Below are 27,959 nucleotides of genomic sequence, written 5' to 3' on the forward strand. Positions count from 1 at the left end.
TAGCCACAAGTGTGGAATAATAATTAAAAAATACATCTGGAATCTTTCCCAGATTGCCTAGAATACTTTACCTGTGGTCCAGCAACACCTTTTGCTCCTGGAGACCCTGGTAAACCCTAAAACAAAACAAAGAAAACACATTGCCTTAAAATGTTTGTAATGTTCTATGTACTTACAAGGTCCAAATATTCCTTGCTCCCTCGGGCAATTACAGTCTGCATTGGAGGAGTGTCTCCCGTAGTGTTGGGAACTGTTTCTTTTTGCCAAGCTATGTCATCAAGTGAATTATATTGGACCTTTTACAAGCATGTCTCAACAGAGCCAAAATCCATTTTAAAAAACACCCCAAACTAGTGCCAACATAATTAACCTTCCCCCTCCAAAGGACATGGAATACTCTTTAAGCACATGCTTAAGTTGGTTCCTAAAAGCATGCTATGAAAACGCATTGATTTTCATACCAGAGCCCAGTTTTCAGCAACAGCAACTATCTTATTTGATTGATCTATTGGTTTCCTTATGGTTTCATCCCACCTTAGGAATATAGTGAGGCACAAGGAATTGGAATGAGAGCGAGAGATTGTGGTAAAGTGGTCTTCTGAATAAGGAAAATAACAAATTTTGATAGTAGTACATGCAACTAATCTATGCTATACATTACAAAAGATGTAGGAAAACTTCAGGAGCCAAACAGTCTTTGACATCTACTTCAGCACAGCCATAATATGCTTGCAGGGATGATGTCGTCATGTTGCATAGGCGGCACTAGATTTAGCTGTATCTGGGTGGAGCAGTGGGAGACAGAATGGCTGGGCTGCACCTTGGTGAAATGGTGAGGAAGTGAGCATGGTCTATTCTCTTAAAGAGAGATATCAACATTTTTATCTAGCTTCCTAGCTTGGGTGCCCTCTAAAGCTTCCATGACAATCCTGGAACTTACCCTTTACGTACGCAATTAACACAAACAGGATCATGCCAGTAAAACTGAATCATGCTACCTACACCCTAATTTTTAAAGGCTCCGCTCCTCATGGTTTCCCCCAGACTCTCACTATTCCTGTCATTACAGAAAATGAAGGCTTAATAAGCTTCGGTCTGGCTTGGAAATTTAACTATGTTTTACATTTAAAGTGCACAGAATACTTACTGGCAGTCCCTGAACTCCTATATCACCTGGAGGGCCTGGTTTTCCTGGTTCACCCTGGAAGGAAACGTTTGCATCAATCAAATGAAAACCGTTGTAGTACAAACTGTCTGCTTGTTTGCTATTCAGAAAAAAAGCCCAAACGAACAAGTTAGTATCTTTTTAAAAAAAATACTGTGGCATCCTTTTCCAAACCGCTAACTTATGGGAATGTAATATCCCTGTTGTTCTGGTTGTTAACAACTTGATAGTACTTGGGAGTTAACCAAAAGACTCAACCAGCCAGTAAAAAGGTAAAAGTAAAAAGGAACCCCTGACCATTAGGTCCAGTCGTGACCGACTCTGGGGTTGCAGCGCTCATCTCACTTTATTGGCTGAGGGAGCCGGCGTACAGCTTCCAGGGCATGTGGCCAGCATGACTAAGCCGCTTCTGGCAAACCAGAGCAGCACACGGAAATGCCGTTTACCTTCCTGCCGGAGTGGTACCTATTTATCTATTTGCACTTTGACGTGCTTTCGAACTGCTAGGTTGGCAGGAGCAGGGACCGAACAACGGGAGCTCACTCCGTCGCGGGAAATCGAACCGCCGACCTTCTGATCGGCAAATTCTAGGCTCTGTGGTTTAACCCACAGCACCACCCGCGTCCCCAGCCAGCCAGTATGGGTGCACAAAAGAGGCAAATAAGGTTTGCTCTCTGCTTACACCCACAGATAATGCTAGGTGCAACTTGAGTGACTGTCGTATTCTTCATGAAGATGCAGTAGGAGCAGAAGCAGACTGGCTCACCATTGACAAAAGTGGCTCATTCATAACATTTAACTAGCACACTTCTGCTTTCTGCATGTCCTACCTCTTTAAGTGGAGATCTGACTGGTTTGGCGTCTTGCACAGCATCAACATCTGGGGCTCACTAAGGACATGGCTTCCCATGAGGCAGCCCTGTGTGCAAACCCCAAAGACTGGAGAGCTGCATATTGAAATTGGGCATTTCAATATGAAGGGAAATGAATGTTAGCAATGAATTACCTTAATTAAATGGGAAATAAGTGGGGGTGTTAATTGGTGGAGGCATATGTGTAAAGGATTCCTTTCATGCATGTGTGACACAAGTGGTAATTTGGCATTTGACTGCTCCGTTAGAACATAAGGAGGTAGCTGCTGGTTAGACCAAAGTGCCAGAACACAGGACACTCCCTTAAACTTGGTGGTCCTAGCTGAGCACAGTCTGCAGTACAGCTCTCATCTTCCCTGGCTAATGGCCATGTCTGCTAGTTCTGATGGGAGTTAACAGTTCACCAACAATGGTAGGGCCAAAGGTTGCCTACACCTCTCACAGAAGTTCCACTTAGCTATCATCATGGCGCCCACTGGCATGGGAGGAGGAGCTTCCATTGGCAGAGCTGGTATAGGGAAGGTGGGAGGAGTTGTGGGTGGGGTCAAGAGACACCGTATTAGGAGCAACTTGATGGGGCAGACTATTACTCTTTCGAGACACCAGTCACCGTTATTGCCTCTGGATATGCAGGACCCAGAGAGATAATATCGCTAATCATAATCAATAGTTCTGTTCTCTATCAGTTCACCTAATCTGCACTGATTCTCTGTGATTTTCGCTCCTAATCCACACAATATGGAAGTGAGCAGTTCGTTTTGAAAATATAAATTAAACAGCACGATGAATTAAGTACCTTTGCTCCTGGCATGGCAGGGATCCCTTCACGGCCATCAACTCCCGGTAAGCCCTTGAGAAAGAAGTAACATCTTCTGTAATACGTTGCCATTATGTAAATCACACTTGTTTCATAATACATGATAGCAATGTAAATTACAAATGCTATGATTAATAATAATCAGACTATACGTACACTTTCTCCTTTAGGCCCAGGAAGACCACTAATTCCTCTAACACCTTCAGGACCCTAAGAAAAAGGAAGAAAATTAAAGCTTATTGAACATTATAGTCATATTAAGGGACACACACTTGAATGAAGCAAGGTGAATGGCTCCTCTCGAATAACTTAAGTCAAGTGTATTAGCATTAAACTACCTTATTCCCATTTTATTTCGATGTTCGTGCACACAATGGGGCAATTCACATGTACGTGGTCAAGGGCACCCCTTCCTCTCTCCACTTGGAAGAGGAATACATTTGTGCTTGGAGATAGCTCAGTCAGAAGAGCACAAGAGTCTTTATCCCAGAGTCATGGGTTCAAGCCCAACATTGGGCAAATGATTCCAGCATTGCAGGCAATTGGAACAGATGACCCTTCTGGTCCCTTCCAACTCTACAATTTTATTATTCCCTTTCCATGATTCCAAGCTTGTTGCTACATATAAAACAGAAACTGTGGTTGAAAATAAATTCTACTTTATTAAAACAAACTAATTTCCTAACCCATGGCTTGAAGTTGAGTTGTTTTGCAACCGAGTTCATTTTACACCACAATTTCTGCTTCACATCTAACAAGCCAGAAATCATAGAAAGTGAAACTGAATCGCTGTTTATACCTCTTTCCAGTGGCATGGGAGGAGGGGAGGAGAATGGGAATTGTTCGAGCCCAAGGCCCAAGGTTAGGCTCGCATTGTATGGAAACAATGGTTATCTAGTCATCACCCGCTTGGCCTACTGCAATGTGCTCTACGTGGGGCTACCTTTGAAGGTGACCCAGAAACTACAATTAATCTAGAATGTGGCAGCTAGACTGGTGACTGGGAGTGGCTGCCAAGACCGTATAACACAGGTCCTGAAAAATCTACATTGGCTCACAGTACGTTTCCGAGCACAATTCAAAGTGTTGGTGCTGACCTTTACAGCACTAAACGGCCTCAGCCCAGTATATCTGAAGGAGCATCTCCACCCCCATCCTTCAGCCTGGACACTGAGGTCCAGCTCTGAGGGCCTTCCGGCAGTTCCCTCACTGCGAAAAGTGAGGTTACAGGGAACCAGGCAGAGGGCCTGGTAGTTTTGTGGTATCAATGGTACATTATTAGTCATCCACTGGAACTCAATAAGAACTCACTCTTTCGCCTTTGGGGCCTGCCTCCCCCAATGAACCTCTTTGTCCTTGGTCGCCCTGCAAAGAAATGTTAAGCACATTAACTGGCAATTCCTTGTCATAATTAAATAAAAGTTATGTGAACGATGATGGCTAAAGGCAAGGTAAATTCCCATGTTTCTAAAGAGTTACTGTAACTGCATATTATGATGTAAGCCTCAAGATAACAGGTCAAGAAGGGCCATTTCTTAGACAAGGGTGAATTGATTGTGTGTCATTGTCCCTCATTCTTGGACAACGGGGAAATATCAAAGCCAAGCCAATCTTTAGCTTACTGTAAATCCCAAAAGCTTATAAATGCATACAGGGGAAGCACATCTATATATATAAAAGATTTCCTCAGGGAAACTTGCCAGCCACTAAACCTTTTGTTCTTTGGGAGCCAAACAAATATGTTTTCCTTTTTATTTGAGTAGCTATTTCAGCATGTTTGATAACTGTTTCTGGTTTTATGGCACTCTACTAGATTTTATTAGTTTTTATGGCTGTAGTTTCTGTGCTTATATATTTGTTTTGTACACTATTTTACTGTTACTTTTTAAATTATTGATTGCATACCACCGTGGGAGTTTTATATTGAAAGACAGCCTAGAAATCATTCAGACAGACAGAAAGTAGGGCTTTGGAATTCTGGTCTTCTTTAGCTATGTGTCAATTGCTTCAGGAGTTTTACTGCACCCTCAGTAAAGATTTCCTAGGTGAAATAGGGCTCATAATTTAAAACACAACTGAAACAATAAGCCGGTCATGAAATGGTTACGTTTACATGTGAAGACATAAAAGACAATGTTATCTTATTTTATACAAAATGTCCATCATCATTTTATACTTATGCATCACAAACATAAACACCTCATTTAAGGTACTCCCAATGTCTCATACTACTGAAAACTCATTCTTGCTATCTTCTTGAAGAACAGAGAAAATTGAATTTGATGTTTCCACATGGACTGTATGAAAATCCCATGTGGGAATAACTAACTTTATAAAAGATGGCCCCAATTTAAGATCACGAGGGGCTCTGGCTGACCTCACTTCTCCCACTCTGTTTCTGTGTGAGACACTATTCTGAGAGTACCTCTGGACTGGAAGGAGGTGAGACAAGTATAATGACATGCAGAGGTACAGCAGGCGATCCTCCTCTGGGAATGGGAAATTCTGTTTTATCTCTGCATCAACCCAGGAATGTAGGCTGCTTCCTTATACAGTGGTACCTCTGTTTTCGAATGCAATCCGTTCCGGAAAACCGTTTTGAGTTCTGGAACGTTCAAAAACCGAAAAGCCAAAAGCTGACAGTTAGGCCTCAGGATCTTGCACTAAGCAGAAGCCGTGAGGCATTTTCAACTTCTGAGGCGCATTCAAAAACGGAAGCATTTACTTCTGGGTTTACGGTGTTTGAAAACCGAAATGTCTGTCAAAGGAGACGTTCGGAAATGAGGTACCACTGTACTGAGTCGGACAATTGGTCCATCCAGCTCACCACTGCGACAGTGATGAGGAGCAACTCTCCTCATCACTCAGGCAGTGAGTCAACCCAAGCCCTACCTGGAAATGCCAGGGTTTGAACCTGGAACTCCCTGCATACAAAGCATGTGATCTACCAATGTGCCACAATCCCTCCCATCAGGAATAACTGAATGATCCAATTAGCTGTACTGAACAGTCAGCACAACAACAGCTCATTCCCAGCAGAGGCTGGTAGCAAAGAGGAAAAGAAAAAAGCAATGAATCGTGCAGCGACAGAGTATGCAGCCACATCTGTGGGTGAGTAATACTTTGGTATCCTGACAATCTTTACATTATTTAATATATTTATTATTACAGGCCAGCCAATTCCCCCACACACGCCAAACTCATGTGCCTGAGAACAAGAGATTGAGATTTACTGTATGTAGGTTTTTTTAAAAGAATGAAAACTGAGATAGGCACTCCTGAAATGTGAATGCCAGAGTAGCCGCCCTAATGTGCTTAATTGTGAATCCTCCTTTGAGGTCTTGCTGATAAGACAAAGAAACTTACCGGGGCCCCAGGAAGACCCCGGGGACCAGGATCACCATCAAGACCTCGAGCACCCTACAGTAAAAACAAACAAAGGATTATTAAGATATAAAAGCTTTTAAAATATTCTGCACACACATGTATTTTCTATTGAGGCTAAGGGGGCAGACAGCAGCTTCACACTTGCCATTATTTCGTTCCAACCCTCAATTCTTTACACCTGAGGTCAAGAGCTGGAATGACCACCAAGGATTTGTTATGCAGTTGTTACTGTGGAACTATACTCCACTGGTCTTTATAAAGAGGTTCCACAACATATGGGTCTTCCTTCATGCTGTGATCCATCACATGAAAGCTTGTTATGATGCCAGCAATCTACCTCCATCAGATCTAGCAACATATGTGATTTCAAAATTCAGAGATTACCAATGCAACCTGGGAGTTAACCACGGAAAAGTGGTAATCATGCTGCAAAATAAAGTCGGCATCAAAATCACACTGAACCTTTGTGCCTCTGTTGGATCATGCTGGGCAGCAATTGATCCGTTCCTCTGAATATATTCCACTGCAGGTCATTTCGCTCTTCAACTATTTCTCAATGCCCTGCACGTAACATATGAGTGTGCTATTCTACAGAATTATAGTGAATTGAACCAAAATAGGTTGTCCTTTATGGAACTGCTGCAAGAATGCTTTACAGATGAGACAATTGCAAGCAAAAAGAAACAGCAATAGTAGAAGAGAATATGTAATGTAATCAAGAAGCGGTACCTCGGAAAAAGCCTTTATATACACATTTAATCTGATGTAGCAACATGAGTAAATGGGAAGGGTAATAGTAAATAGCAATTCTGGTGAGTCAATAAAATAAGTACGCTGGCTATAATAACAGTGTTTCATTCTTGGTCAATAAAAGATTCAAAGTATTCAAGGTGAGCCTTGATGAACACCTCTGAAAATCAGAAAGGTAAATTTGGTTTTCTGAAAATGAGATCCACGTGTGCCAGAGAGTTGACAGGCTAAAGAGGAGCACCACATATGGACAATAAGCTATTCTGCTTTCCATTTCTAAAGATAGATTCTTGGTCCACCTAGTTTACTGGGGGTTGACAGGAGTCTTCTCCCACAGTACCAGGCAGTAGCAGACAGTGTTGTGGGGTAGCACCCCTGTGCTTTAAAATGATAAAGTTATCGTTTAAAATGATAAAGGTATCATTGCTATTACTTACCTTGTCACCTTTGGGTCCCATTATGCCAGTTATACCTCTTAGCCCTTGAGGTCCCTGAAATGCAAAATTTATTGTAAGTATGCAGTTTTGCGCAGCTGAGTTATCCTGTATGTGCAAATTTTCATACCATATTTCCTTGGATAATATACTTCTCCTTTTTTTAAAAGACCTTTACAGATCTTGATTATAAGAAGTTCTTCTCATTTTAGGCACGTAGATTTTAAAGATAGTTTACTTTTAATAAAATCAAGAATTAAAAAGCTCTATCTACTGAACATTACGTAACAAAAACAGACGGGAAAGATCTAAACATATGATAATTTAAAAAAAAAGGACAACATAGCTGTGATTTGCGTCATCTCAATGTGTCAGTTCACACCTGGTTTGAACAGCTGGAAATGAATCTTTTGCAGGTGGATTAAAGGAATAAATAGTATAATTTCTCACACCTGTACATAGCCATTAGAGATAACAGAATGCGAATAAAAAGCTAATTAAAAGGAAATACTTTACTGGTGGGCCTTGAGTGCCAACATCACCTAGTCCTCCTTGTTCACCTTCCTCACCCTAAATAAGTACAAATAATAACAAATTAGTTTATAGAACATTCTAACACCTAATCATGTACTCAGATGTAAGTCAAACTGAATTCAATTGGGCTTACTCCCATGTAAATGAGGTCAGGATTGTGGCCTCAGCCTGTAAGAGAGGGTGTGCACTATTTATTAACGTTATTGATCAATGTGTTCTTGCAACTCATATGGCCTACGTGCAGTACACAAAACATATTTTACACAGAAGGGAAGTCCATGCAGAAACTGCCTTATTGGAGAAGACATCAAAGCTGTTAGGGATTAAAACAGAAAAAAGTGCTGTGGCAATAGTGGGTAAATAAATCTAAAAGGAAAGCTACTGTTCTTTTCGTTTGTTAAAAGCATAACAAAATTAAACATGATTCCTCTTTCAACCATTGGCTTTCCAAATCATTTTAACCTAGTATTCTATTTACCTTATGGCCTTGTTTTCCTGGTTCACCAGCCTCTCCTTTTACTCCTTTGTGACCCTAAAGCATAAGAGCAAAGCCCTGTTTAATTAGTAGGTTTAAACAATCACTATCTTTTAAAATTTTGATATGTACCAGGCTCCCACAAGATCCCTTCTCCTGACTTTGGGTGATTTCCTCTTCCCACTACAGCCCCATGTATAGCAAAGCCTATGGTGGTCAGCAGGTCCCCCCCCCAATCCTCTGAAGGTCTTTTCAGGGGGTACATGGGGGGCTTCAGAATGAGAGGAGGGGGAAAGAAAGATGGCTTCTGTGTGCTGCCTTCCATTTCTGCAACTCAATGTATTCAATATGCATCCACAGTTACAACATATTCAATTACAACATATTCTCTTACCTTCATGCCCATTAGCCCAGCATATCCTGACCGGCCAGGTGGACAAGAATTGGGACACTGGGAGTGGGGGAGAGAAAACCCAAAAGCTGAGTTAAGGATGAGAAACTATTACAGAAAAGCATTTTTTTCATCCAAAAAGGTAAAATAAATATCTTACCAGTGGATCTCCATCACGAAGTCCAACTGTTCCCTGAAGGAGATTTAATAGAACAGTTTTTGTTTTTTGTTTTTAAAGGCATAGCATAACAGGAAAATGAACAAAAGGCAGATTCAACACAGTCCCCAACTTTCTGATTTCAGCAATCCACATTGTTCCCCTGCCCCCAAAAGCCATCTGTATCTTCTGCTAAAGATGTGAAGAAGAGTAATAGATGGGTGGGTGGGTGGCTAGGTAGACAGACATTTGTACACATTCATACACAATCTCTCTTTTTAAAAGCAATGGGTTGTATGCCAAAATGCACCACATTTCAGCAAGGTGGGTCCTCACTGGGTGTTTAATTCGTGCATTTGTTAAGGCACATTCTGCAACCTCTTTCTCAAAGGAGAATATGCACTTGGAATGCAACCTTGTAAAAGAGCTCAACCTATCTATTTAGCTATTTACTTTGCCTTGCCGTGTAGATGGGTAACCAAACATAAAGGTGAACTGATTAAAAGGAGTGGATTTCATATGGACTGTTACCTGACTGAGATTGCAAGCAGACCTGTCAATCTACCCTGTTACCTGTACAAAGAGCATAGTACAGGCAACGTCAGATTTACGCACGTTCAACTGATGTGCAACCATGTATCACAGTGACCTGGAATTGGCTGGAAAAGGGACAGAGCGGGACGGAACGAGCTTATGCATGCTCCGCTGATGTGCGGGGTGGGGGTGGGGAGATCAGGAACATAACCCCCGCACAAATAGGCCGTTATCTGTATATCCTCCAACACTGCTAGAGAACAAATCACAACTTAGAAGGGGGCCGGGTGGATGTTGAGACCTCCCTAAAATCTTGTGAAATGGCTCATCAAACTCTAAGGGTGTATTCTCTGGTGAAGCAGGGCATCTTCTGTACCAGAAACAGTGCATAATCCCAGACCTCGCCACCTGCTTCCACCAGCATAAATGGAAACACATAATGAAAAGAAGTCTCTTGTACTCCTTTACTCAGAAGGCTTTGAAATTCAGTACCGTACCAGGTCAACTGTGGCCACTGGAGGGAATGTCACAACAATGTAATGCTACTTCTAACCCACAGAAACATCCCTCTACACTTCAAAAGAGTTGGGGAAACAGACATTTTAATAAATCTATAATAAAATGAGTATCTCGAACTTACCATGGGGCCGGGGGGGCCTGGCACTCCAGGAGGGCCTCTCTTTCCAGGATCACCCTAAATAGTTTGAAGGTGGCACAAGTGTATATCAGTGAGCTGCATAACTGATATTTGTTCTGGCCTTATTTGTAAATAAGGCTGTAGAATCGCAGAGGAGACCATTTACACTGCTGTTAAGTTCAGAGTTCTAGAACACTCGTAGGTGCACAGAATATAAAAGAAGTTTTACATGACAGGAGGAACAGAGGCTACAGTAATCTATATCCCTTGTTTCGTCCATAAAAGAAATACATCGCAAAGATATGGGATGGTAATATCTATTACTGAAGTGCTCAGAGATGATAGCAGCTATTAAGAGGAGGAAATAACTAAAGATGCCTCATGCTCCATTCACCCATCACTAAAGCCCCTATTACATACAAAACCACTCAGAATCTTGGAAAGTAACCACCATGCAGTTAAACCTCTGCATGTAAATCCATTTGCGTGCCCAGTCGCACACACCATTTGGGAAGTTTTTCACCATGCTATCCAGCCCTTATTTCAAGGTAAACGTGGTTAGCCTTCATGTGCCAGACATTGTTTGGAAACATCCTTCCTAAACATGCATAATTAGCATGGGGAATTTAATTAGTTAACATGAAAATTTAGATCAGTGATTTTTAAAAAATATGCAGTGATATATATACTCACAGGTGGCCCAACTCTGCCCACTTCACCAGGAAGTCCTGCAATACCAGGAGGACCCTACATATGAAAAGACAGTGATTTGATTAAACTCTTTATAAACAGCCACCCTTATCTAAGGGATAAATGGCTTTCTAAACAGAAGTATCAACTTGACCTTAAGAGGTTATTTTTTAAAAATATTACCAATAGACCTATTGCACTAAAGATAAAATGTATTATTTTATTATGCTACTGATAGTTGGTGAATATCTACTTACTAGAGATCCAGGAATACCTTTACCCTGAAGGGAAAAAATGTAACACATTTTAGTTTTTTAGTATTCAGACTTCATAGCACTCCAACAATAAAATGAGTGAACAAATAACAATATGGATTCCACCCCCTCCAAACTGTGGAATAATGAAAGCATTATATTTAGCTCTCTGGGTATTTGGGATGGATAGCAATTTCATGAAGTTTTAAGCTTACTACTTTTGAGGTAGATGCTCCCTGTAATAGGTCAATCATTATTTAGAGAACCTTTTTTATTAAAAGAACAATTCAAGCCATTTTCTTTATAGATTAATCTAGGCTTAAAGATACAACTTAACATTTCTAAAGCTCAATGCCGCTGCCATAACGATGCTAGAAAACAGAAGGGCACATGTTCTGTTCAAGTTTGCGGAGATGCACGGTTTCCAGAAGCTGGGTGAGGAAACCTATAGGACCTTTCTGCCGGCAGCAGGGAGGTGGCCCTGGGAAAGGAGCCCTGTGGTTGGCCTCGCCTCAAAGCACAAAGATGGGTGGTAGTGAGGCAACAACCATGACGGGCAATGGTAGGGAGGTGGCAGCGCTGGAAGCAAGACAGCTCCAGTACTCATTCAGCCTGGAGCTATGAAGAGAAGCAATAGGTGAGGCAGCTGCAATTGTCACTGCCTTCATTATCGTCTGGTGACTCGGGGCCCTGCCCTGATGCTGGGGAGGATACATAGTGTTGGGTTGCATAGGCACTGGAGATAATTAAGTTGGTGTCCGTGGCAGTCATCAGGCCCTAGCTGAGTGCCAGGCTGTACATCAGAACATTTTAAATGAGAAATCTCTCCTTTGGGTGACTGACAGTGAGGCCTAGCTGGTGGCAGTGCAGGATATGCTAACATCACCCCCAAAGATCCCTAGGCTTGGATCTTTCCTAAAATGTCTCAGTGTTATATTGCATCTCCACTGGTTTCTCTTTTTGTTATTCTGATTCCCCAAGTAATGAAATGCAGGGTGACTTTCTTCTACTCAGTTTGCTTAAATTAGCAGCTATCACAAGCTATTCCGTGCAATCATTCGCCGCATGCTCTGCTAAATCGTTCCACTAGGAAACCGGCATCTGTAGGAACCTTCTCATCAGCCACCTTTAATTTTGCCTTCTATCAAACAACAGTAATTTGCTTTCATTATGAACAAACAGTATTGCACTCATGTTACTGCTGTCGGTAACATTTCTCTCACAGCAGTAGCATGCTTTCCTATTTATCCACAGCTCCATGTATCATTTATTTTGTTTAAAACAAACAAACAAACAAAGGCTCGTAAGGAATGCAGCAACGCCACCCTGAACACTTTTGAGCAAGTGTTCTTAGTGAATGTTCTCCTAACACTCACTAAGGTTATTTCGGTCCCTTTGCCTTCTTTAAATACGTACAATTCCCTTGTTTCATTCTATTGTTTTAATATTCGTTGGAAGCCACAGTGATTTTTTAGGCATATATATTTTAATTAGGGAGTAATCTGTATGTAAATGATATTAAATAGAATAGGAAAAAAACAGTGGTGGAGGAAGGGGCGGGGCGCACTGCAGGGCCTCCAGAGTCTGCCTGCCTCCTCCCATTCAGCCACCTTACAGCTGGCGGGGAGGCAGTGGGCAGACCGTGGGGGCAGCGCGGAGCCTGCGCATGCCCAAACCAGACGCGGTGGCTTGGGCATGCTACAGGCCCCACAGTGAGTGCCACCTGGCATTTTGTCACCCCCCTCAGTGGTGACACCAGGGGCGGCCCACAGCCACCACACACCCCTTCCTCCATCCCTGGAAAGAAACAGAAGTCATAAGAAGTTGCAGGGTTCTGGATTCAGTTTTTGCAGTTTCTGGAGGCCAAAATAAACATGATGTTTCAGTGTGTTATTGTTAATGCAGTGTCTGCACCTATTGTTATGCAAATAGTTGCTGCATGGGACCCCAAGCAGGATCAGTACTGTGGCACGTAGGGAAACTGACTTTAACCTTTCCTTTGCCACAATTCCAAAGAAAGACGAGCATATTTGAAATGGGAGGAACACTCCCATTGGTTTGCACAATATAGGTAGGCCTTTTTATTGGTGGCTCCTCAGTTCTGCAGTTTAAGACGTGTCTGTTTACACAGGAGTTCACATCCTATAAATGTTTTGATTGATCTTTTATTAGTTTTCATATATTGTAAACTAGTGCTTGATGTACACTTAATTTGTTTCTGTATATTTTGCTACCCATTCCCAGCCCTCCTGAATATGCTGGTCGATGACTTGAAAATGGGTGGGGCAGGGGAATATAAAGGGTGAGTTGTTTTTTAACACTGCACCAAGGCCATTTTTGTTCAGCTCCTTTCTCCTTGTGCACAGAAACACTTTTCACTCACAGAAAGAACTCTTTGGATTCCTGTCTCTCTAATATGTGTGTACAGTTCAAATATAAAGGCAAGGTAAAGCCCAGCATGAACACCCATGTGGCCCTAGTTCAACTCCTCACTCAGCCATTAGTTCACTGGGTGATATTTGGCTTGCCACATTCTCTCAGACTTGCCTACCTCACAGGGTTGTGGTGAATACAGAATTGAAGGAAGGAGTTTAACACTGAGCTCCTTGGTGAAAACTATGATAGAAGTGTAACATCCTGCCCAGAGTGGCTGGGGCAACCCTGTCAGATGGGCATGGTACAAATATAATATAATATAATATAATATAATATAATATAATATAAAATAAAATAAAATAAAATAAAATAAAATAAAATAAAATAAAATAAAATAAAATAAAATAAAATAAAATAAAATAAAATAAAATAATAAAATAAAATAAAATAAAATAAAATAAAATAAAATAAAATATAAAATAAAATAAACATCATCATGATAAGGCCAATCTGTAAATAAGACCTGACAATAGCTTAATAGCTCTGTTTTTATGCACAGAATGGCTGCCAGTTTTCCTTTCCAAGCACAGCTTTTCATGCTGATAATACTTCTTTTCTGGGGGAGTCCATACCAACTTCCAATGATCAGGGTCTTTTTTAATAGTCTGAGGGGCAGAAGTAGGAAGGGGCTTTTAAAAAGCCCCTTCCCAGAACTCTGGACAAGGTCCTTCGGATCCTCATCAGAAAATCCCCTGATCTTGTCAGCACAAGCAATTTCGACCATGAAATACTACAGAGGTTGTTTTTAAAGGCCAGTTTCTGAAGGCTGGCATATAAAGGCTAAGGAGGCGAAGAAATTAAATCTGCTCTCTACTGATTTCAAGATAGAAGTTCTACTTTCTATGCTCTTGTGTTATTTTAGTCTGACTGGAAACTCCCTCAGGGATTATGAGAGGGTTGGTTCTCCCCTCCCCCACTCTGCTTTCCTCTTGCCTTTGTTTTACTGTTCTAAAGCTGAAAAGAAATTCATAGTATTGATTTTTTAAAATAGATACTATATAAAAATATATTACGTACAGGCAGTCCACGGCCTCCAGGCAACCCGGGTTCACCCTGCAAAAAATAAAATGTGTATTATCTGGGAGGGTCTAAAACCAGTTATATAGTGAGCAGAATAATAAGTTTTCATGTTGGAGGTAGGGGGACATAGTGGGGAACTTTCCATAATATTCCATAATATTAAAATCACTAATCAACAGCTAGTAAGTATCTTTAGATATTTGCGACTGTGTTGTTGAGTTGTTGTTGTTTATATACCGCCCTATACCAGGAGGTCTCAGGGCAGTTCACAGAACAAAATCAAAATACAAAAGTCCTGTTAAAAAGTCCTGAGGCCAAAAAACTGAAAGAAAACTTAATAAGGGATTTTAAACTTACCTTTTGTCCTTTTGGACCAGCACGGCCTGGGGATCCATCAGGGCCTGTCAGTCCCTTGTGGAACGAAGCATATACTTTTATTACAGTGACAATTAATTACCTTTCAGTTCACAAGAAGGAACTGTTTATAAAATGTGCCAAGTTCCAAACAAGATAATCAGCTCAGTATAACATGTATGTGTGTACATGTATTCATGTGTCTGCACGTGAGTGTTGCAGCTGGATCCAAAAGTTGCCTTCCTCTAGTAGTGGTAGGATTCATTTCCCATCAGAGGAAGGAAGCTTTTTGGAAATAACCCCAAGAGAAAGCAGTGTGAAAACAGTTCCAGAAAAAGTTCCAAAATATGATGCTATCCAGATTCAAACTGGTCTGAGCCTGAGGCTGCAATTGTAAACACACTGACCTAGGAAGGAAGCCCCATTGAAGATGGTGGGACTTACTTCTTAGTAAATAGACACAGGATTGTGCTTGCGGGGAACTTGGCAGTTTGCCCAAGGTCTGTATTTGGGCAAACTGCCCAAATACAGTTTGTGTCTTTTCACCACAGACTAGGCTACAACCCAACAACTAAAATATGCTGAAACCCACTGAAACAAATGGACTTAAGCACACCCAACTTGTGTTGGACTGCAGCCTCCTCAGTCATTATTTAGAATTAACAACAATTAATGAAAAGGCTTTAAAAGGTTCTGGATATCTTGCCAAACACCTATACTACAGCAGTCCTATATATTTCATTTTGATTACTCTGGAGAAAGAGGTTTGAAGATGGTGGCCCAAAAGAAATAACCTCTGCTGAACAACCTTGCATGCACTTGAGGGCATTTCTGCATGCTTACAAAGTGCTGTATGCAGAACATCAGAGAAATGCAGAGTTGGAAGGGACCACAAGAGTCATCTAGTCCAAACTCCTGGAAATGCAGGATCTTTTGTCCAAAGTGGGGCTCAAGACCACAACCCTGAGAGAGTCTCATTCATGTTCTTCCGACTCAGCTATCCTCCCATGTAACTTGGAGTCTTTATACGGGCATAGTTCCAGAGCCGTCTTTCCCATAGGGTTTAGTGGTGCGTCAAGCCAGGGCGCCGGCTTCTCAGGGGCACCCCAGCAAGTGGGGGAGCTGCGCGGCTTTGCTGGTGGCCTCCCCTTTCCCTGCACACCCACCAACTGCGCCCCACCAACCATAAGGCTGGCAGGCGTGCAGCTTCCCTCCCAAGCCTCTGCGGGGATCACTCTCCCGCAGCGACATGGAGGAGAGTTGCGCCCCCCCCAATGGCTGGCAGTGCACAGCTACAGCCACCCCAACACTATCTGTGGTAATTTGGGGGTGCTGGGCAGATATTTGCACCCTGGCGCCATATCTGCTAAAGACGGCCCTGCATAGTTCACAAGCATGTCCTACAAATTGCCATTAAAATAAAAAAAATCATGTGTAGAATATGACCTGTGCCACATAGGTTTCTACACAGTAGGGGGAGGGAGGGCGCCACATATGACAAGCTCAAAGCTCACTCTCATGAGCTCACAATAACCAGGTGTACAATTAATTAATCAGCACCTGTATCTCTGCCATTGTTTTGGAAGAAATTATTCATCTGCTAATGTTCCTTCCAAAAAAATCAGAAACCCCATTTGAAAGGTGGGAATGTAAAGTGGGGAACAAACCTCAGAAATATTATCTTGCTTTCTCAGACAAAATATTATGAGGTATAGGAACACACAAAACCTGGCTTTGGGGCCTTGTTAGGTGCAATACATCTCCTAATTTATCGACAGTCCCAGCATCTCTCAGAAATCTGTCCTAACAAGTTGCAAAACTGTCATTGGGCAGGGGAAAGATGGATCAGAGCCAGGTGCTGATTCAACCCAAGCAACCTCTGGATCCCTGCCTTGCATTCCCTTTCCTACTGCTATGCCCTGCCCTAAACAAGGAGGGCAGCTGCAGCACATAGTACTTTTCCTGTTTGAATTCAAAGGAATTCTGGGAGGAATGAATCCTCTCCCAGAAGCTTAGTGCATCAGCTGCTTTGCTCATTCCCCCGCCACTCCCCTAGAAACGCCCAGCCCCTGTCTGCCTCTGCTCCAGAAGGGACTGTCTCTCGACTTGGAAATATCCCGCTCAGGCTAAATGCCCTGGCTTGCTATTACAACCAAAGGCCTTTCAGATTGGTAGCAACATCTCACAGAGAGAGGTTCTGCCTAGCCCCAAAGAAGAAGAAAATCTACTCACATCAGCCCCAGGTATGCCTGGCAATCCAGGGACACCTGGTCTACCTGGTTCTCCATCTGGGCCCTGCAGGAATGCATTGGAGATGGGGGGAAATTAAGGCATTAGAAGAGAGGCGATACCTATGAATCCTTTGATAAAAGCATGGTGAGAGCTATCAGCCACTTACCGCAGGGCCCATGGGCCCATTAGGACCTCTGTCCCCCTAGAGGAATAGAAGAGGGAAACAGCAAAGTAAGGATATTTTTTAAACCTGTCACATTTCCATATGCAAAAGCTTTATTCAGATATGCTTAGAAGAAATCCCTGATCGCTAGGACTGCAGAATCGCTGTTATAAATACTAATTGAACACAGCCCCTAATGCAATTTTAAAGAAACACATTATATATGCCAATTTACTTCAAGCCACTAGCACCCCCCTCGTGAAATGAGTCTTGGAATGCACATTTAGGATTCTTGGCACAAAATCCCAGGAACTAATTCCTTCCGCCGGCTAGCAGTGGGTTACGGAGAGCTGACGTACTCAAGTGTCACATGCTCAATACTGTATACTCAGAGGGACAGCTACAGGGAGGAATTCCTCGAGCAGGGATGACAGTCCAGCTTTATGCACAAAATAAACTTACGTCGATGCCGTCGATGCCAGGAACTCCTGGGGGGCCTGGCGGGCCAGGGGGGCCTTGTGGACCTGGGGGGCCTCTCTGGCAAGAAATAAAAGAGCACTTAAGACAGTGGAGCAGGGAGGCATAGAAATCATACCAGAAATAGGGGGAAGGAGTAGAAGTTGAGAGCCAGCAGTTAAGGGCCACCACAGATTCATAGAATCGTAGAGTTGGAAGGGACCCCGAGGATCATCTAGTCCAACCCCCTGCAATGCAGGAGTCTCAGGATCCGTGACCAGAGTTCAGCTTCCCTGTCCCGGTGCCCAGATAACTTTAACTGTGCCACTGAATTGTGTTCCGTTTTTCATTAGGACTCTTTAAATCCCAACACTTTGACCACACTCTCCTATCTTAATCTACAATTCAAGACGGATGCAGTCACATGCTGTACATCTGGGACTCAGAGATTAAAATGTATCATTCTGCCCATCACTGTGTTTAGTGGTTTTGTGTGGGTTTTTTCCAGAGATCCCTAGGAGGTATGTGTGCAAATAGCATACTTTGCTTTTCATTTCCCCCACACATTCTGAAGAGAAAAGTCGACTTCCCAACCATGACTACACCAGTGATAAAATGTAATAAAACAGTGCTCTTTGGATCAGATGTCCACCAATTTCCTTCCTTTGTAAATAATAATAATAATAATAATAATAATAATAATAATAATAATAAACTTTGAGAGGAAATAAACTGACCTCTGCAAGTAACCCCCAGGATCCACTATGTTTTACCTTACCAAGAGAGATCACCATTATCCCTTCAGATCCATATTCATTTTCTAAAAGGCGTGTATGATGAAGGTTTCAAAAACCTCCCATCATGGTCCTGTGTATAATATGTTGTCTTCTGTAAGAGTTTTTTTCTAAAAATAGGACCTACCTCCCCCCACTTTTTAAAAAAAAAAACCTTCCTAAATCCCTTTCAGATATGCTGCTTTCTATGTGAAACTTCAGTGTGTGCCTCATATTCCCCCAAAATAGTTTTGGGGAGGGCCCTCAGGTTCTACAACATACTCCACGGTTTCCTTTTTATGACTAAATTCCAACTGCCAGGCAACGTTAACTTCACAATAGGTGCTTTGTGAAGCAAACCTTTAAGCAGGCCCCTTTTGCTCCCCTCACACCTCTTGCAGAGAAGGTGAACTACTGACACTAAAAGCAGGGGCACCGATTTGCCAGGCAGTTTCAGGCTGTGAGAATGCCAGTTCTAGACATAATTCTTGTGTTTCCTGCCTTCTCAGACGGCATTTTAAAAAAGACTGCTTTTCCTCAGAAAGACTGCCGAAAAGTAGCTTATCCTTGCTATGCTAAACCAGTGAGTTTCTTGGGCGCCAATGACCCTTTTCATTTTCTCTGTAAAGGTGTTCATAAATAATAGATAAAACATGGCTAAGATCTGTAAAACCATAATCATTAAAATGATGTACCATTTATGTAGAATCATCCAAAATAACTACCACCTCTGCTTGGTTCCATACTCACAATGGCTGACACAGATTGGAATCCCCACTTCATATATATAACACAGATAAAAGATCCTACATTTGCCACTCTTTTAATGATGTCGATTCTTGTTTTTGAAAAGATTGCTTAAAGAAGGGGAAACGTATCCATATTAATTCCTCATGGGCATCCATAATCACCTATTGAGTTGGATCCAGACCAAGTTCGATGAACTTAGGTTACAATGAAATCTACGGGATTAAATGGTGACTAACTTTTTCCACTGATTTCCATGGAACCTCAATTCACATACCTTACTCCTGACCTGACCCATTGCACTGAACTGAATAAAAAGTATTCGATTGAGCTAAAAATTATATTCAAGAGGCAGGGGTGCCAGATTTCAACATGGGATGAGGGGTGGACTGTTCAATCACTGCATAGGCCAAAGGAAGAGGCACTACTGAAGCCAGAACTTACAGAAACTGTGTTCTGCTTAAATGGTACCTCTGCAAAGCAGTCTGATCTAGGGTAAAAGAAATAAGTACTGCCTTGTAGAACCAAACCTTCATCTATTCAGGCATCATGTTTCTTAAAAGCGGCCAGCCAAATAAATGATGCAGGGAAGTTCACCAGCAGGGCACAACAATTTCTGCATATTTTCCAACATAATAGCATAATTACAGAACTGCATATTAGCAGTTTGTTTGATTGCCAAACAAAGAGGGAAGGGGGGGGGGGAGAGCAGAGTGCTGATAGATCAGAACAGGGAGCATATAGAAGCACTTTATCCTCTGAACTGGGCAAGCATCCTGCCTTTAAAACTTACCTTGACGGCTGTCTGGCTTATCTGAAAAGAACAAGAAAAAGTCAGGCAAAACTTACTTGAGAAAGGCAAATGCAAATGACTTGCAGGAAAACCCCAAGGAGGCAGGAAAACCTCTTGCCTGGAACACTGAGAGCCATGGACTCGTCTTTGATTGCCTCAGATGGATTTTAGGATGTTAAAAAATCACCCCCAGAAGGACCCCTCCAGAACACCTAGAAAGGCACAGTCTGCAATAGGCACAGCTATTCTGCTAATGAATGGCTGTGGAGGAGGGTAACAGAGATTGGAGGAAACCTGATGGCTAGAAAGGAGGGATTGAATGACACTTGCTTTTTAACCCTTTGCCCTGCAGCCAGCAGCCTGCATCTTTCAGCAACTTTTGGCTTGATCTATGCTTTGAGCAGAATGATCAGGCAAAGATTATTGCCATTATTTTCCCCAGCCCGTTATAATATATCACTAGAAAGGAAATGCATGAAGGCACTTTGAATCCCCCAATCTTCTAAAACTAAGGCTGTGTACAAACTCCCATTTACTCTGCAATCAGTGCACACCCACTTGTTTGGGAAGCAGTGTACACGTGAAGTACACAGTCTATATTCTAGCCTGTCGTTTCTTGTGAAACACTGTGTTCTTATGCATTTCCCCCAAACCAGCTCTGATCCAAATTGAGAAAAAGAACGACCTAGCTGCATTTTAAGCTGCTGGTGTGTACACAACCCAAGCACAGACCTTACACTACAATCTTACCGAACTCCGAGCTGTAAGTTCACCGCAAGTTTCTCTCTGGGGTCGTTGAGGGTCACAATGAATCATCATCCACTGGATCTCAAACTAGGACAGAAACAGGGAAGGTGGTTTACCTTTTCATAGTGATTTAGAAACAGCACCATTCTAACTCACTAACCTTTAACATCCTTTTAAGTGTTGGATGATTATTTCATTGATTTCCAAGCCTTCCCTTTCCTGAAGGCTGGATACAGATAGCAGCATTGCCTCATCCCTTTGATCCTCACAAACTTGTGAGGTAGGTAGTAATTGCCTCCATTCTGTGGGTGGAAATGGAGGCTGGCAGAGCGATTACTCAAAGACTGCTTGATGGATAAGCAAACTGTCCCCAGATATTTGAACGCAAAAAGTCTCTGCATCACACCAGTTTGGAGCCGTGGATTACCATGCTAAAAAAAGAATGACGCCAAAATGTGACCAGAATGCATTCCTTCCAAATGGCCACAGGAATGTGCAAAACTTCTGAATGGCCCCTAGAATGCATTAAACCAAGGATTTATTTATACAGTTGTCTTTAGGGACCCGATTAAAATGGCCAAACAAAAAAGTACTGCATATAGAAGTTACTCTTTCTGGATGTATTAGCATATGAATAAACAGATGGGCAAAAGGGTACTAGCAAAGTATATTTATATCCTGTGAAGACATCCCAAGAGAACCCTGCTGTGTGTGAACTACATTCATATAACTAATTCTGATGAATTAAATCCTTAAATTGTTTTCTCATACCTGTGTTTCTTAGTATGTTTAATAGAGGAACAAATTACAGATATAGTCTTTTCTATAAGGAATGCATCATTTAACTAATCTGTGTCCATTAGTATGTTTAATGAAGGGATAAAACAGAAGTGTATAGTCCTTTATGAAAGGAAATTTGTAACTTTACCATTCTACATCTGTTCAAGAGGTAAAAGGCTTTTGTGTGTGTCAGGTGACTGGAACAACAGGTCTATTCTGAATAGACCCCTCCAAAATGTTTTACATTACTTTTCTTGGACAGAAAGGATTTGAACTCAGATCTTTATAAAGAGACCCTCATTGGTTCTCAGTCAAATTCCAGTTGTGCTGCTCAGATTAAGAAAAGGGTAATATTTGGTTTTGCTTTTAAATTAACATTTGTTGGTTCTTTTTCTTCCAAAAGTTTGAATTTAAGGCGGGGGGTCCTAGTGAGGTAAAAGAACAGACTGCAAAAGACTACAGAATCATGTAAACTTGACTCCTGTGTACACTACCATGCTCTTAAAACATTTTTTTTTTTGCAATGTTCCTATGAAATCGCCAAGATATCAAACACTTCTCTCTGTGAAGTTTACAAATGGTACATTTGAAAGTTTGCATATTAGTGGTGGGAAATATTTACAGACTGAAAACCAGAGTCAACTGCTGAACCAAAGCACAGAGGGGTCATTTCCACCTATTAACAGGTTCACCTATTAATGTAATTTTCTGCATGGTACATCAGTTGTATGGTGCTATCTACTCAGAAGAATATTCCAATGCAAACTCATTGTATTCTTTTTCAAGGAAAGGACCATTTCTGTTGCTAAATCACCCTTCCTTCTGATTCTACAAGATCTTTTGAAAATATTGTATTAGATCAGGTCACAACACTAGGAAAGGCTGAGAATCACAGATCTATTTTTCTTGAATGCTTTGGGGACAAAGTACAAGCCTGCAGCACCCATGATTTCCTTGTTTTGACCCGTGTTTTTCCAATCTGGATCATTTTGTTGATATTATCTATGTTCCTAAAATCTTTCTGTGCACAACCTTCCATAGCTTCTTGACTTCCTCTTCTATACATCATGTCATCTCATTTCCTATATTCAAACCTGCCTGTTGCTGAGCTAATGCCCTTACCCATTTGAGTCTAAGAACCATAGTATTTTGCCATATTCTCTAACTAGTACAAACTTATTTCTACATTATTCATACAATCAATGAGACTTTTAAGTCTGAACACCTCTAAGATAATATGCAAAATCACCTTTATTCCCAAATATGCTTTTGCATTTCTCTGGGGCATTTCACAAATTATCTCCTGCCTCTTATAATCATTATAAGTGATTATGGTTTCATTTTCTCTTCCTATTCTGGAGTTTCTAGGTTTCCAGCATCTAGAGTACATTTGCTTTCCTAGTGTTATCATCTCTCTTACATCCTTACTGCACATTTCAAATGCATAACTGATTGCAAATTACTTGGACCTGCCACTGAAGTGAACAGAAACTTCCAAGTGTGTTTCAGATCAGGGTTTTAGTTTACATCTAGCTGTTACTTTTATATCATTAAATCTACCAAGAAACTCTCTTTGTTCTCAGAAATCACCAGACAGGCAAACAACCAAGGGAATGTGTGCCCTGACTTTCCATGCTGGTATTATAAGATTATAAATATGTGATACAAGCAATTTAGCATGGATTTATTAATGATCCCTAGGATCTGCTTAATTCCATTATTTTTATAATCATCTGCAAACCAAGCTACCTTTAACTATTATTTTTAATTACTCTTGACACCTATGCTTTTGATGAGCGGGTTTGCATAATATGGTGGGCCAGTGTATAAATAATACAACCCATCTCTTAACTATGGTGGAAGGTTCAAGTACAGGGTGCGAAACCGTGTGCTTCTTCTCCCCGGCCCCTCCCCTCTCAGGCAAGAATCTTCTGTTTGCTTCAGCAATGTCAACAATACTAACCAGGGTTTACACCCTTAACCAAAGTCTGCAAACCAACTTCAAAATGTTTCTAACCTAGTTAGAAACAGCAAGTCCTGATTAGCATTAATCGTAGCTAAGTGTCAATGTAAATCTAAACAGAAGTTAATAGAAATGTGGGAATTAATGCCAGGAAGCCCAGGTACTGGGTGAAGGATATATGCAGTTCATCAGCTAAGTAACGTGTATTTTTAAAATGCACATGCTATGGTAATGTGTGTATATAAATGCAGATATATTACTGTAATACATTACAGAAAAGACCACAATGTACAGAAATACTGATTTGCACCTCTCCCCCCCCCCCGCCCCATCCCTAATGCTTAGAACCTGAAAATTAAACTTTTTCAACCATCATTTGAATTCCCTATGCAGGTAATCAACTTGTAGGCATCACTGGTTACATTGCCATCTAGTGGGTGATTCGGCTGAATCCAAGGGTGTCCACAGTTCTTACGCTACTGTCAATAAGCAAAAGATGTAGCCACCTGATAGTTTCCTTTGTGTAAATAAGACTTGTGGTCAGTGTAATGGAGGTCAGTGTTTTCAAGTGGAGTAGTCGGTGCATTTCATGAAACAGGATGTGATGTCTGCAGCTCTCAACCTATTTATCCTGGAGTGAATATCCCCTTGTTACAAACCTCAAAGAATGAATAAGGACAGCTCTACAGAGACGAATGCTTCCAAAAAGGCAGAGGGGATATAACAAAAGGCTGTCAGCCAGCAGTGAGCAAAGCCTTTGGAAGCATGTGGGAAGAATAATTGCTGCAGCCAACAAATCATTTAAGCCAAAGTCCTCGGCTACGTGCCAGTTTAGGCCCATTATGGTCAATTCATGTAGGAGTCTAATCAAAATGCAATAACACAAGAGCAATTTCCTTCATCTGCAGACAGGTAATAAGAATATTAATGGAGCAAATAAGTTTAGACAGGATGGGCAGCCCAATTCTAAGTGGGTGCTGTAAGCTACAGCAGCAGAACTGTGCCCTAGTACATCTAAAATGGAATTCAATTGAGACAGAACCATGTGGCTCTGTTTTGCCTTGTAATTTTTCAACAGCTAAAAGAGGCCTTCAGCAGCAGATACTGTACTCCTCAGCATTCTGACACAACGCTCTGAAAGCTCTTTGGATCCCTTTGTGCTCCCCGCCCCCAATCTCACCTCTCTGCACAGTTTAGCTGAGTCATGGGCAAACCGCACAAAACAGGCAGGTCAACACATACAGTGGTACCTCGGGTTACAAACACCTCAGGTTACAGACTCCACTAACCCGGAAGTAGTACCTCGGGTTAAGAACTTTACCTCAGGATGAGAACAGAAATCGTGTGACAGCGGCACAACAGCAGCAGGAGGCCCCATTAACTAAAGTGGTACCTCAGGTTAAGAACGGTTTCAGGTTAAGAATGGACCTCCAGAATGAATTAAGTTCATAACCAGAGGTACCACTGTATAGCTAAAAATTACCTGTTTGCTTCTGCTTGGTGAACAGCCCTGCCTCAGCTACAGTATCAAACAGAGATTAGCCCTGTTGCATCTAAAGTGGAATTCAATTGAGACCAGTGAAGTAAAATGCCTGGCTGCTGTTTCATTAACTTGACATTAGTGAAATAAAGGACCACTGCTTTGCCTATTCATTGGTCAACATAACCACAGTCATCTGCATAAAACTTGATATTGATATTTGTTTGTTCTTAAACAATTTATTCAAATGTGGGCCAACTTCCACTTCCTTTCAGACATGAACACAGTGGACCATTTTAAGATTTTGCCCCTTCAAGGGAACAGAAAATTACTATCACTCGTAGTGCCACCGCAAGTTATTTGTTGACTACCTGTGGAAGTTATCAGACAAAAGGTAGGAAGTTGAGCAGTCTTTCCTCTGTTTGCTCTTCTTGCTTCTCATTAAAAACAGCAACAACAGTGGGATAGAGGGGAAAGAATTGCACAATTGTATGTTCATGCACAGTTGATCCCTGATGAATCCACCTAGTTCCTAGTAAGGCATTATTGTACATAGGATGTGACCCAAGTGCAATTACAGTGGTACCTCTGGTTACGTACTTAATTCGTTCCGGAGGTCCGTTCTTAACCTGAAACTGTTCTTAATCTGAAGCACCACTTTAGCTAATAGTGCCTCCCGCTGCTGCCGCGCCGCCGCGCGATTTCTGTTCTCATCCTGAAGCAAAGTTCTTAACCCGAGGTACTATTTCTGCATTAGCGGAGTCTGTAACCTGAAGCGTATGTAACCTGAAGCGTATGTAATCTGAGGTACCACTGTACTAGAAACAAAATAGAAAATATCATTAATCCAAATTATTTACACTACAAATTTAGTAAAATGGGGTGAATTAGTAAATAAAAAAGGCCTTACATGTGTGCATTCTTTTAATGCCGCTATTTGCTTTCTATGGAACAAAACACCTTTTTTTTGGAAATAAAAGTGCAGCATGACTCATTATCCAAAAGAAGTATTTCCACATCTTCATGGTACAAATTATTTTCTATCTGTCATAGACGGTAGGTACTTCACACTTACTTACATACTTCACACCAATCGCAATTCCTCTCTGAAAATAAATATGCTCATTAAACAGTGTCACAGCTGAGGTTCCTGAATACCAACTTTCTTGGCCGAGGAACAGAGAAGAAAGGACTTCAAAAATTACTATGATCGGAATAATTTGGTAACAGTTTTCTCATGCAAAGCAATTATTGCTTCTGCATTGTGATGTCATAAGCAAGGAGGTGTGACTACGTCTGAAGATTCTGAACCTCTGGCCCTACTGCAGTTACAGGATTTCAAAACCAAGTAGTGATTTTATTCCATGAAATGTTATCTTGTGAGATTTTGTGTGTGTGTGTGTGTGTGTGTATATGTGGTCATGTTCTGTGGTGACCATTGCAGAAAAAAGGCCAAGATAATGTCATTTCTATCCTGAGGTTTTGAAATTAACAGGACTATAGCTCAAATATAATAAATATTACTTTCAATGGATACCCCCACATAAATCAATTGAACTTTTAATGTCACCGAGAACACAATTAATTCTTATAAGCTGCTTAATCATAATAAAGTTTAAAGATGGTCACGTTCACTGCAAATGTGTAAAGGTTTGGTGGCTTTTAATTATGTTTTGTAATGAGTTGAGGTAAGTCTTGTACTTAATTCTTTGGCAGAACATTAAATCCACAATCCATTATAATCTGGTTTATTAAATTATCTATTGTTTTCAGAATTGTCCCCCCGCTCCTTCCCCAGTATCTACAGGGTTCTTAAAGGATCAGTACAAGCAACTTTCCAGATATATGACTATAATAAGGTTTTCTAATTTAAAGCTTGTTAAAAGATAATCAATGCTTCCCTATAATATCAAAATTGCAGGGCCGTATCTTCCTGCCCCATTTGAAAAATATATATTGTGATGCCAACCTACACCTATCCCTCCACCCTGCCCCACAAAAAAGTCAAGGAAAGCTAAAGGAAATACTTTCTTTGTAAATGTAAATGTTTAAAACTTACCGGAACTGAAATTTGAGGATTATCTTTCAGTTTTCCCAGTGTGGTAAAGCCATCAACGTTGATCTTTCCTCTTGGTTTTATGGCTAAAGTCTGGATCTGAGTACAGTCAACATAAAGAGTGACAGCATTCCTTTCTATGCCAACCATAACCTTATGCCACTGGGAATCAAAGAGATACGGCAAATCCAGAAACGTTGCTGTCTGGAGACTTCCATCAATCCCTTTATATGAGTACTCAAGAGACTTGGCTTGCCCATTAAACTTCAATCCAACTTGCTCTCTTCCAGAAGAGTCTAGAACCTGCCAAACGCTCCAATACTTCTGAAGAGTAGTTCCAGCCATTCGAAAAGTCGTTAGAATGGAATATTCATTAGGTAATCCATTAGGATACAAAGACCTGTATAGGATCAAAGTAAAGCAGGCTTGTTGTTGTTTATTTGCTCATCTGATTTAGCATTTGGGATGAACTGTCAAAATGGAAAGATGACTCATTCAGTAGAGCATGAGACCCGTAATCTCAGGGTTCGAGCCCCACATTGGACAACAAATTCCTGCATTGCAAAGGGTTGGATGAGATGACCCTCATGGTACCTTCCAACTCTACAATTCTATGATTTTATAAGAGTTGACCACCTCAGGGCAGCATCCTCCCACTAGTAGTTTTGTCCCAGTCTGAGTCATCAGCTCTTTACTGCTTTACTGCTGGCCAAAGGAACTGTGACTCAAAAATATTAGCTCTTCCTATGTCACAAACAACTCAAGACAAGGCATCATGCTTACGACCTTTTAGCCAGTAACAGTGAGGTGACCTAAACCAAATCAATCCAGATAAACAGCAAGCCTATTTAGGCAACGGTGA

General features: G+C 41.4%; 1 protein-coding gene and 1 long non-coding RNA gene across 7 annotated transcripts in view; one reads left to right on the forward strand and one right to left on the reverse strand.

The window, feature by feature from the left end:
* The window catches only part of COL9A1 (collagen type IX alpha 1 chain), a 61,900-nt gene that overhangs the window by 25,754 nt on the left and 8,187 nt on the right, over positions 1-27,959 (reverse strand). Inside the window, exons 5-26 of one of the 5 annotated variants that reach the window (XM_083607221.1) lie at positions 27,101-27,497; positions 20,822-20,905; positions 20,072-20,092; positions 17,765-17,839; positions 17,306-17,341; positions 17,140-17,202; positions 14,911-14,964; positions 14,551-14,586; positions 11,101-11,124; positions 10,847-10,900; positions 10,157-10,210; positions 8,986-9,018; positions 8,829-8,885; positions 8,438-8,491; positions 7,942-7,995; positions 7,429-7,482; positions 6,221-6,274; positions 4,166-4,219; positions 3,011-3,064; positions 2,834-2,887; positions 1,148-1,201; positions 72-116 (exon numbers count right to left, since the gene is read on the reverse strand). In XM_083607221.1, coding sequence (XP_083463347.1) covers positions 72-116; positions 1,148-1,201; positions 2,834-2,887; positions 3,011-3,064; positions 4,166-4,219; positions 6,221-6,274; positions 7,429-7,482; positions 7,942-7,995; positions 8,438-8,491; positions 8,829-8,885; positions 8,986-9,018; positions 10,157-10,210; positions 10,847-10,900; positions 11,101-11,124; positions 14,551-14,586; positions 14,911-14,964; positions 17,140-17,202; positions 17,306-17,341; positions 17,765-17,839; positions 20,072-20,092; positions 20,822-20,905; positions 27,101-27,497 — 1,465 coding nt within the window. Of the gene's footprint in view, positions 1-71; positions 117-1,147; positions 1,202-2,833; positions 2,888-3,010; positions 3,065-4,165; positions 4,220-6,220; positions 6,275-7,428; positions 7,483-7,941; positions 7,996-8,437; positions 8,492-8,828; positions 8,886-8,985; positions 9,019-10,156; positions 10,211-10,846; positions 10,901-11,100; positions 11,125-14,550; positions 14,587-14,910; positions 14,965-17,139; positions 17,203-17,305; positions 17,342-17,764; positions 17,840-20,071; positions 20,093-20,127; positions 20,367-20,821; positions 20,906-25,951; positions 26,045-26,116; positions 26,256-27,100; positions 27,498-27,959 lie in introns of those variants that run through there. The other 4 variants (XM_083607223.1, XM_083607224.1, XM_083607222.1 and 1 more) reach the window with 4 other exon arrangements.
* On the forward strand, positions 11,494-26,261 carry LOC310759835. Of its 2 annotated transcripts, XR_014546549.1 has the most exons (4): positions 11,494-11,734; positions 13,342-13,399; positions 25,317-25,435; positions 26,175-26,261. It is a non-coding gene; the product is annotated as an uncharacterized lncRNA (long non-coding RNA). The 2 variants fall into 2 exon arrangements; XR_014546550.1 differs by lacking the exons at positions 11,494-11,734; positions 13,342-13,399 and adding an exon at positions 18,527-19,114.

This window comes from Podarcis filfolensis (genome assembly GCF_964270895.1).
Source record: "Podarcis filfolensis genome assembly, chromosome: 3".
Classification (NCBI taxonomy): Eukaryota; Metazoa; Chordata; class Lepidosauria; order Squamata; family Lacertidae; genus Podarcis; species Podarcis filfolensis.